Source organism: Nematolebias whitei, chromosome 15 (assembly GCF_014905685.2).
Source record: "Nematolebias whitei isolate Nwh7 chromosome 15, NemWhi1, whole genome shotgun sequence".
Lineage (NCBI taxonomy): Eukaryota > Metazoa > Chordata > Actinopteri > Cyprinodontiformes > Rivulidae > Nematolebias > Nematolebias whitei.
In genome coordinates, this window is record NC_056512.1 from 34,170,014 (window position 1) to 34,181,493 (window position 11,480).

Genomic DNA, 11,480 nt, shown 5'->3' on the forward strand with positions numbered 1-11,480 from the left:
GAACCATCTACCTGTTGACGATGAATCAGCGCTGGATGTAGTTCCTTTCTGACTCGTTTCAGCGTCTCCGTCGAGAGCTACCAAACCTTCAGAAAGTCGTGCGTTGATTAGCTCAAAACAGAATTATAATCCCAAACGTTCCTGGTTCTTCATAACTCCAAACTCTTCATAACCGGCTGCACTCTCAATCTGCTCATTCTGTTGGACTATCGGACCTGTTGTCAGCTCTCATTCCAACATCTCTCAGAACTCTCATTCTCTTGGAATTCTGGAATCCATAATTCTCTTCTCCTTCTCTTCTTTCTATGAACTGAGAAGTTGCCACATTTTATTTGGGTCGACTTCCTGTTCAATTTAGAGCTTTCTGATTCGTGGAAGGACCAGAAAGAGGAGTGGATTTGTGACGTAAGATGTTATCATAAGTCAAGGATTGTTTACAACATACAGAAAAGATTATTGCAGCAACAGCAGACTTCGTGGAGTCTCACACTTTGTAATCTTTTCAAATAGTAAAACATGACATTTTTCTCGGTAAACATTTTAGTTGACCGAAAACCAACCTTTAACATACTTACGACAGCTTGCTCATTTCAGACAGAAAATCAAGAAAGGCATATTCAGGTGATTTCTTCTCTGAATGAGGAACAAAAATCATTACTTACTGTTTATGTAAAAATAAAAATTAGTAGTTCTTTTCAACCTGTAAAGCATTGAGTGAACTAACACAATTTGATTATCAAAACATTTGTAAGACAGTAATGATTATAAAGAATTGTCTTTTCTGCTTGATTAATTCAAGAAAGAAAGTTCATCAGATGGTTCAGACTTATTCAGATCAATGAAAATAACAGTCTCTGTCCATCTGGTAGATTTGAGGTTATCTGGTTCACTACAGGAGGATAGACAAAAAGACAGAAATTACATGTTAAGAAAGAATAATTACAAATGCAAACTATTCCTTTGCTTGCATTTGTAACTGCTAATTTGATGAAATGAGGTCGATTTGTCCTCCAGTAGTCTAAGGTTATAGCAGCATAAGATAAGAAATAGGTCATGAGGAAACCAAGCCGACTAACATTATCAAAAAGGAAAGTCTTAAAACTGGACAATGTGTCAGCCTCATGGACAAAAACTGGAAGTTGGTTCCACAAGAGAGGAGCCTGATAACTGAAAGATCTTCCTCCCATTCTGCTTTTGGAAACTACCGCAAGTAAGCCTGCAATCTGAGAGCGAAGTGCTCTGTTAGTAAAATATGGAACAATAAGATCTGTAATATAAGATGGAACTAGGTTGTTGAGAGCTTTGTAGGTTAGAAGTAAGATTTTGATATTCTGGATTTGACAGGGAGCCAATGGAGAGAAGTTAAAACTGGAGAGATATGATCTCACCTACCAACTCCAGTTAAGACTCTGGCAGCAGCATTTTGGATCAACTGAAGACTTTTTAAAGAAGTATTTGGACACCCAGATAACAAACCATTGCAATAGTGCAGTCTAGACATGACAAATGCATGAACCAGTTTTGCGGCATCATTTTTAGACAATGTTTCTAATATTAGTGATATATTACGCAGGTGGAAGAAGGCAGTTCTAGTAAGATTTTTAATATGGGAGATAAAAGACATGTCCTGATCAAAAACAACACCAAGATTTTTAACATTAGAGCTGGAGGCCAGATTAATGCCATCCAAGGAGGGAGAAAGACTGAAAAATGTATTCCCAAGATGCTCAGGTCCAAAATCCAAAACCTCAGTCTTGTCTGAGTTTAAAAGCAGAAAACTTAGGGTCATCCAGGTTTTCACATCTTTAAGACATGCTTGTAGTCTAAATAGCTGATTGGATTCATTGGGTATCATGGACAAATATAATTGTGTATCATCAGCATCACAATGAAAATTTATCCCATGCTGTTTAATAACTTTGCCTAACGAAAGCATATATAAAGTGATGAGTATTGGTCCAAGCACTGACCTCTGAGGAACTCCATAACTAACTTTTTGTAAGAAAAAGATTTATTATTTACATTTACAAATTGGTAATAATCAGATAAATATGATTTAAGCCATTTTAGAGTTGTTTCTGTAATTCCAATATCATATTCAAGCCTCTGTGGTAGAATATTGTGATCAACTATATCAAAAGCAATTATGGAACTTGTTGATCCATATTTTCCCAACAAAACACTTTGCTCTCAGACTGCGGGTTTACTTGTTGTTCCTGGAGTTTCTAAAAGTAGAACAGGAGTCAGAGCTTTCAATCATCAGCATATTCTGTTGTGGAATCAATTTTCTGTTTCCGTCTTTAAGACTGACACCCTGTCAAGAGTAGGCTTAAAATTTTCCTTTTCATAAATCCTTAGGGTTCACTTGGGTTGGGCTAACCCTTCGTTTTGCTGCCAAAGGCTTAAACTGCTGGAGGACCACATTTCTTCACTTTGCTGATGTCTTTACTCTCTTGCTCTCTCCATGTTTGTCTATAAAAAAATGTATAAACATGCACATATTGCTCCCATTAAAATGTGTTTTTCTTCACTTAGAAACATCACCTGGACTCATCCATCTGTGTTTGCCTGTTTCTTTTTTGTCCTCTCAAACCTCAGCCCATACAAGGCCAATGGATGTTCATCCTGAGCCTGCTGGATATTGAGTCCTGTTGAATGGGAGTCATTTCTTTCCACTATCGCCAATGTGCTTCCTCGTTATGAAGGATCACAACAAAGTGAAGATTCAACGCAAACTGCTGGCGTTCTTAGATAGACAACCTTTATGCCATCTCATAACATACTGTATGTGAATGTGATGTAATAAAATAAAAATGAATCTAAGGTTTGGACTTTTTTGTTTGTTAGTTACCGGTAGTTTGTTTGAATGGTTGCTTTACTTTTTCCATCCATTCATCCATCCATTATCTTTTACCCGCTTCTTCCATTTGGGGTCACCGTGGTCGCCGGTGCCCATGTAGTGCGAGGGGCGGGGGTACACCATGGACTGGTCTATTTATTTATTTATTTATTTGTATTGTGCTTCAAGATTTTTATTTATTTATTTGTATATTGACACTATTTATACATTTATTTTTTAACAATAGGGCCAATATGTCTGAAAAGACTATTAACAGGTCATCTCTAGAGGAAAAACAGGTCCCTGGTTGTCCTATTTATGGAAAATTACAAAAAACAAGTTGTTGCTATATTAGTCACAGAAACTTGAAGACCAGAAAGTTGAGCGCGCTGCAAATTTTCCCGTCACACCTCTGAGAATGTCTGGGAGGTGCGCCTTCTCCCTGTTCTTGCGTCACGAGGACTGACGTCAGCACGTACGCCCCTGTGAGCCTTTACGTTGGTTCCGGGAGACGCGTTGGCAATTTCCTAAACACAGCCCAGTTACCTCATTTAGCATCAGAGGCCCGGAGACGGAGGAAAGTGTTCTTCGTCGGCTAGACGACTTATTACTGGCACGAAGGACGAGACACCGGTTTGATATGTGAGCAGGTAAGAACTTAAATGTTTTTAAATATTCAGCTTTTTATTGTTTTTTTTTTTTTTTTAACGCGGTATCTGTCTTGTTCGGTGACGGCTCTTGTGGACGTTTAAAAATGCTAATATGTTTGGGCGAAACATCGATAGTTATGGGCTTCGGTTTGTCTCTTTAACACATTATTCACTTTCAAAATGTGTGTAGCAGTCCAGTGTATTGTAACGTTTTAAAGCAGGTCACAGATTGGTGAAGTCATCTCCTGTTTAGCTCTATTTATTCTAACGTGTCAGTCGGCATGATAAAACTAGCTACATGGCTACAGCTAAAACTATTTCCAATGGGACCAAGTCGTTTTGATCAATTTGAGATGAATATTTGTTCTCTTCTTTTACACCAAACGTCTCCTACTGTTGTTCCATGACTGTTTTGGAAAAAAAAAAAAAAAAAAAGCCCTGTGGGCTGACCCAAATAACCCAAGGGACTAAAATATGCACCCAGTTCTGAAGGGAAGTGCACCACCACACCCTGTAAATTCAACCTGCAGGGCTGAATGTTGTCCTGTGTGGAGCAAACTAATGAAAGTCCGTAAAGATCTAATGGCAGAAGAATTTGTGTAATCCTCCACCCCCTTGAACCACATGTGACCACAATAGCTGCGTTACTGAAATTATTAACAATCACATCATCATCTGCATCAGATCATGTAAGAGTCAGAGTACATAACTGTACATAATCTGAGTACACAATTTTGTTCCACCTCATGTACCACATGCGATGCCAATGACGATAAAGAACCTTGAACCTTGATTCAAGAATGTCGGGGAACAGCAGTTTTCTTTACACTTTCCCTGTCTGGTATTTCCAGATAGCTCGTCTTTGTTTGCTCCTTCCTCGTGTGTATTGTAACTCCAGAGGATACTAAAATGTCATGTGTTCAGGCTGAGTGTCTTCTCCTGACCTGTTACGTGGCAAGACTTAACCTCTCTCCATATTATGTAATTGTTTACCTGCACTGTGCGCCTGCCTGCCCCCGTCTGTTCTGCATACAAGTGTTAGTTTTGTGAAGACTCATTGCTATTGCTTTAATTTTGACTCTGTGTAGATATTTTGGTACGTTCCCAGACCCAACTCGTTTCAGCTTTGGCAAGCCTCTGATTTCCCGCTGTTTTGATTTCAGGAGCAGCATACTAACACGTGAGGGTTGTGTAGTCAGTAGGCTGTTGATGAGGCCATCTCAGAGGAATGTTCCAACGGAAGAGCGAGTGGTCTTTCCTCAAAGTTGCTGTCCCTCTGTGTGGAGACCATTCCTTGCTTAGGAAGGAAAATACATCCTCTTTGTCTCAAATCACATTTGTTACTTACTCTCGGTAAAAACTCCAGATTTGTATTATTTTTTGCAGTTTAGAAAAAAATCCCCCCAAATTCCCCTTATTTATTTTAACTATAATTTCAGCAGAGAGTTTTTCTGTTATGACCTCTGAGTGGTGGACATATCAGTATAACATTCCTGTAACCTCAAGTTGGGATTGTAAAATTATTTTAGCTACAGCAGCTGTAACCTCTTCCCAGTACCGCCACTCATTCACATAGAAACACACATGGACACGCTTTATGAAGAGCTTGGACTGAGGAAGAGGTTGAAAGCTCAACTAAAAAGAAGTGCAACTGTCTGTCATGGTGCTATTTCTCCAAGCAGAACTGAGTTCAAATCAAAAACCTTAAGTACGTTATTAAAATTTCACATCTAGGCTGCGGGAGACCGCTTTGATCTGTTTGGCATCAACTACATTTCGTTTGGCTAGATTGTCGTCTGTAGTTGTTGTACCAACATCCCAAGAGCTGAGCGGTGTTATCTTTTCGTTGGCAATAGAAAACTTGAAAGGCTTTCCACTGTGGTCACAGAGAGTTACGTGAATGAATTTTGGAAGATTTAAAAGGAAATCTAGACACGGTTAAGTTGTTAATTGTTAAATACGAATTTGGATGAGCAGATGGTTTTGCCTTCACCTTCAGATCTTTTTGTCTGCAGTTAGGAATGTGACATATTCTGATATCTGCTTTCATTGGATGTTTTAAGATAAGGGAACACGCCGTGCCTGCTTCTACATGCCTAAAGGACCGAAACGGCAAAAACTTTCCTGAGTCGCCAACAAGTCACACACTGAGGAAGTTTGCCAGTGCAAGTGTTTAATTTTTATTATTTTTATTCTCAGGGTGCCCTGACATGGACACAGAGATGATTCCTAAATTTTCATCAAAAGATGAAGAGGTTGATTATTGGAAGTCGCAAGCTCTTAAATATAAGAAAAGGTAGGCACGTTATGTATTTGTATGACAATACTGATTTTATTTAGTCAGTTCAGCAATGTTGCATCATTTCAAATGTTAATGTTTAGCATCTTGTTTCAGTCAGCTGTAACATTATATTACGTGTGACTTTTCACCAATTATTTTGCTATGTTCAATGCATTTAAAAACAGTGTTTGTCTAATAAGCTTGTTTTTAGAGTGTATTACAGAACTGTCATGATTTATTTTGTAGTTTCTTGCAGTAACAATTCCCCTTCACTGACATAAAAAAAAAAAAAAAAGAAACCTGTTGGAAAATGCTTGGGGATTAGTATCTGTGAAGGTTCCAGCACAAAAAACAGATTTTAGTCTGTAAAAGGCAAATGATCAGACCTGGTTTATAAAATGGGAAACCACAAACCTGCTGACTTGCTCAGGAAGAAATGAAACGGCTTAGACTTTTTTATTTTATTTTACCAGAAACCACAGCGGTTCAGCTGTAGACGGCACGCTGTTCCAATCGTTTCACATTTGTTCTGTTTGTGGAACCGAGGCCTGCTGCGTCCAGTTAAAGTCCAATATTGAACTTTTTTTTTTTTTAAAGACCTGGTGGTTTTTCTGGGAAATTCCTGCAGTGGGTACATGCATGGAAAATCTTCATCCCATTGAAAAAACCAAACTCCAAATTGATTGTTCAGGATGGCTCTAGCGCATGATTTTAACACGTGTTCTTCGAACTTGGAAAGATGGCAGCATGAGCATGCAGTAATAATAATTTACCTGTTTTAAACTATTTTCTCCCTTTTTATTATGATTTTTTTTAATTATCAGTTTGTATAAAATGTACTTTAATATCTACATTTGCTCCCTGTCCTCATGCTGTTAGTTGTTACAGTTTCATTTAAATTGTCTGACTGTTATTAGGGGGTCCTGGAGCCCACCGTGCTGATGAAGCAGCCTGTGTGACTGGTATGTGTGGAGCGACCCCCGCACAACAACTGATTCATGGATTCCAGTGCTCTGTAGAACCACTGAGAAGCAATTATGCCTGCATGAGTCAGCTGACTCCAGATCAGTGCAGGGCACTGTCATCTGTAGAGCAAAACAAACAAAAAAAACTATAACATGAGACTTTTCCCTTCTTTTCTTTTTTAGCCTGAAATATTTACCAAAATAAGTTTTTGCACAAGAATATTGTTACAAATAGTGTTTTTAGTCTGTCAGCCCTGAGCAGTGTGTGTATACATGCTTTATTGTTGCCTTTTTCACATTTCTCTTGATATCGAATACACTCCACGACTCAAGACACGTGTCTTTGTCTCCGTTCTCTGATCTAATCTGACACTGCTGTCCTCACAGTTCACTGGTCTCCTCTGAGCTTTATATTTAGAATACAAAGCTCAACAATACTGAGCTGAAAGTTATAAACTGCTATAGGAACGTTTCTGAGCTTGGTTTATTTTCCAGAATAAAAGTCTGGCAGGTTTCTAGAACTGATGCTCACAAAACTGCATAGATGAAGTTGAAGGTTTCTAATGTTGGGTGGAAAAAAAAATCATATATATATATTTTTTTTTTCCTATTGTATAGTTTTCATGATGCTCAAGAAGAACTGCAGGAGTTCCAGGAGGGGAGCCGAGAACTGGAGGCTGAGTTAGAGGCACAGCTCAGCCAGGCTGAACATCGACTTCGAGATTTACAAAGTGAAAACGAGAAAGTGAAGAACGAGGTGTCCATCCTCAAGGTAACCTGCAGACTTCGCTTGTTTTCTTATTGTCTGTGGTTGAGTATGCGGTAAAAGTTATTAGTTCTTACTCATGAGATTATCTGACCTTCGTTAGAGCCAGCATCTCTTTTGTGTAGGCGGTTTTAATGAGGCATGTTCTTAGTTAATCCAGCAGAACTCTTTAATTGGATGTCGGGATAAATTGGAAGAAAATGGAAAGGATGAGTTCAGTTTTTAATCACGGCAGACTTGAACACTTTCCCGGATCATTTCGTATGTATACATTGAAGATATCTATCTGGTCATTGTCGTTTTCTTTTCTTCACATAACTCAACATTTGAGGTTCTGTGCTGAACATAACACTGGAAATTATTAGGGAACGAACCAGAGAAACCATAATGATGTTGTGCATCAGGACTATTGTACAGAGAGGCATCAATGTCATTAATTATAAGCTCAGGAAAAAGAGCCATTGTGCCTCTCTTGGGATGAAAGAGGCCCTTTGAAAATCAAATAATGAACATTTTCACTGTCTTGTGATTCCCCCAATTTTCTCTACTGCTCCAAATGTACAAGTTATCTTTTGAGGCTGTTCTTGTACTTGTTTTTCTATGATGGCTAACCCTTGGGCCTTTTTCACTTTTATTTTTTATTTTTATCAGGAGAAACTGGAGCAGCAGTATGCCCAGAGTTACAAACAAATTTCTGTTTTGGAGGATGATTTGAGTCAGACACGCAGCATCAAGGAGCAGCTATACAAATATGTGCGAGAACTTGAACAAGCCAACGACGACTTGGAAAGAGCCAAGAGGTCAGAATGAAATGATTTATAACTTGAGCAAATTCAGAATTTTGCAAATGGTCACCTACATGTGCACCTGCTGCTGTGTTAAAAAATATCTTCTGTATTTTTAGGGCAATGATAGTGTCTCTTGAGGACTTTGAGAGCCGTTTAAACCAGGCCATTGAGAGAAATGCCTTTCTTGAAAGCGAGTTGGATGAGAAGGAGTCTCTCCTCGTGTCTGTGCAGAGGCTGAAAGATGAAGCACGAGGTAAAGAAGACTCCATTCTGCTTTTTGTAAGCATCGTGTGTGGGATTTTGGAGGTGGCTTAGTTTTACCGTACTTTCCGCCGTACACATTGCACCGCCGTATAAGTCGCATCTATTATGCGTCACTGCTGACCATCTGGAAACATGGGCCGGTGTTGTGCCAAAAATCAATTGGCTGCTAGCTGCGCCACCTGGTGGTGGTTGGGTTAAATGCAGAGATCCAATTTCACCATTGTATCAGAATTGGGAACATACAATGACAATACATAACATTATTATTGTTAAATGGCGGCCGCGGGAGCGTGCACAGAAGGACTTTAACACAAATTTAACAAGATTAACATTTAAAAACAAATTTGTTTGCTTGACATTATAGTAAAGGTGTGTCTGTTTAACTTTTCCTTAATACGTGTACTTTAATGGTTAATCAGCTGCATTTCACCTGGGCAGCGCGGCGAAATGCAGCTGATTTGACTTTTGCTCCAGGAGGTCCAGAGCGAGACGAAGGTGGCCTATATGGAAAGCAAAGTGTCTCATTAATAGCCACTTTTGCCTATTAATGAGACATGTGGCTTGTCATATTGCTCGAGCGCCCACTAGTGGCTGAAAATAGTAGTGTTCAATATTTTCCATGCCAGAATGAATGAAATTGTCAGATCTCAGCCAAAAATTGGTTATAAATATGGGAGAAAAAAAACTCATTACACTTCAGTGTATAAATTGCAGGATGTGCAAATTTATGCAAAAATGTGTGACTTATATGTTTTTTTTGTTTGTTTGTTTGTTTGTTTTTGTAGATCTGAGGCAGGAGCTGGCAGTAAGAGAAAGAAACAGCGACAGGATGTCAGCACCCAGCTCACCCACTTTAGACATCGACAAGATGGATTCTGCAGTACAGGCCTCTTTGTCCCTTCCTGCCACACCTGTAGGAAAGAGTTTAGAGCATTCTTTTGGTACTTCAAAAGGTACAGGTTAATCCCATTCCTATTTTTACACGTATAAATAAAACAATATAAACATGCTCATCTATTTGAATGCATTTGTTCTAGCATTGGCCAATGGCGGTGGTGGGTCTGCCCTCACTCCTTCTGCTAGAATGTCAGCTCTGAATATAGTTGGAGACCTTCTGAGAAAAGTCGGGGTAAGTTTTAACCTATTTCTTATGCGTGTTCATATGGAGATGCTCAGTGTTTACTCTTTTAATTTTAAATCGGTGCACTGAATGCTGATGACCTCAAAGGAAAATGTTTCTGTTTGTGCTAATGGGTCCATTTTCTGTTTTGTTACCAGGCTTTGGAGTCCAAACTTGCTGCTTGTAGAAACATGGCCAAAGATCAGGCAGCAAGAAAGAATTACTCCACAGACAAGGGCACACTCATCAACGGCAACGCCACCAAGTTCTCACACACTCTACACACCACTTACTTTGACAAAACGTAAGTCTGTTAGCAACTTTTAACCCGTGATAAAATAATAATCGTATTCTGTTTGCACTGCATCTCATAAACGTGTTTCACCTGCAGCACTGTAAATGGACTGGACCCCAGCTCCCTGACCTCCATGGCCTCATCCAGAGTCATAACTCACACAGGAATGTTGCCTTTAAGTGTATGAGGAATCCACAGGCGACACCAACCTCTGCTGAAACATCCGTCTATCCAGTCAAGTGTGGCAACAGAAAGGACATTTCGGCTGCGGTGTGTTTGTGTGCGAGCGCGAGTGGCAGGAAAGAAGACTGAATGTTCACTTGTGTGGGAGTGCATGTTTGATGGGTGCGAGAGAGGCCTGACCTAACAGTGGACTTGACTCCAGGTCACAGCTCTCAGAGCGTCTGTGTGTGGGTGCACGACCGGTTGTGCACATGTTCCTAGCACTTCTTGCATGTGCCTAAATCTGTGCTGTGCTTGTTTGACCATCTTTACGATGCAGTGCTCCCTGTCAGTCAGCCTCAGTGTTGACTGTAGCGGTTCCACACCTCAGCAGAACTATCTTTTTGACTAAAGGGCCTCAGAAGACCACAGCTTCATTCAAACCTTGTTTTCTATGAAATTGCACATTTAAACTTTTCTGTTTAGAATGTATATTTGAAAATGAACATGTTCATATTAACTAATTTATCTTGCCGTGGTTTAAAATGCAATTTTCCTTCCCCCCCCCCCCTCCCTCTCATGTGTGCATGTGCAACGTGTGATTGATGAAGTGTGAGTGGACTCCAAACTGATAAGAATGACCGAAGTGAATGTTGATCGTTCAAAGCCATGTAGCTGATGTGCAGTCTGCCTTGTTTTTTTTTGTTAATGACTGAAATCCTCTAGGGGAAATCTCACCCGGTTAATTCTGTTCCTGAAGAAATGGTTAAGATTCTTTCCACGTGGGCTCTGTGGCGAGGTTGCAAACAACAATCTTATCAGTTGTAGAAGGCTCTTTGAACAAGCTCAGTTTAGAGAAATAAAGTTTAATTCTGCGTGGATCATTAAACTAACAGCTAATCCAAGCGAGGCCAAGATTGAAGTGGATTGGTGCTATCCTGAATAATTTCTGATCAACATTACTTTGCAGATTTATGAAAATTCTATTTCATAAATCTTTACTCCGTTAAAAGTTTTGCATGACGTTGTTGTTCCAGTAGAAACAATGATATTCCTGCCAGAGGTGTCCCAGGCTGCAGCTAGCCGTTCTGCTGTTTGTACAGGCTGATGTTGGTTTAAAGGCTTTGATCTTAGCTCACTTAGATTAGCTGCTATCTTGTCTGCTCAGAATGAAGTTATTCCTCTGAACAGAGGTCGTCTAAAAACCACCTACAACAGATAAGATCATTGTTCATAACAGTTCCACAGAATCCCACTTCAACAGGTCTGAAGTGAACTATCCTTATAAGCTGCTCCTCACAAGCTTTTGCTAAACCTGAGTATTCCTTTGTGTGTATCGACCGTCACTGT

The 11,480-nt window shown here is 39.6% G+C and overlaps 1 protein-coding gene across 1 annotated transcript; it reads left to right on the forward strand.

Moving 5' to 3' along the window:
* The first annotated feature begins 3,397 nt into the window (after positions 1-3,397).
* On the forward strand, positions 3,398-10,690 carry ndel1b (nudE neurodevelopment protein 1-like 1b). Its single transcript, XM_037688416.1, has 9 exons — positions 3,398-3,489; positions 5,689-5,785; positions 7,354-7,507; positions 8,153-8,301; positions 8,406-8,542; positions 9,339-9,506; positions 9,591-9,682; positions 9,832-9,977; positions 10,065-10,690. The coding sequence occupies exons 2-9, from the start codon at positions 5,700-5,702 to the stop codon at positions 10,153-10,155; spliced, it is 1,023 nt and encodes a 340-aa protein (XP_037544344.1). The 5' UTR covers positions 3,398-3,489; positions 5,689-5,699; the 3' UTR covers positions 10,156-10,690.
* Positions 10,691-11,480: the final 790 nt, after the last annotated feature.

Excerpts from the sequence above, each read along its gene's own strand:
- ndel1b (XM_037688416.1), top strand. The coding sequence starts at position 5,700 with ATGGACACAGAGATGATTCCTAAATTTTCATCAAAAGATGAAGAGGTT. Across the intron at positions 7,508-8,152 it reads ACGAGGTGTCCATCCTCAAG|GAGAAACTGGAGCAGCAGTA; the intron begins GTAACCTGCAGA and ends TATTTTTATCAG. Across the intron at positions 9,683-9,831 it reads ACCTTCTGAGAAAAGTCGGG|GCTTTGGAGTCCAAACTTGC; the intron begins GTAAGTTTTAAC and ends TTTTGTTACCAG.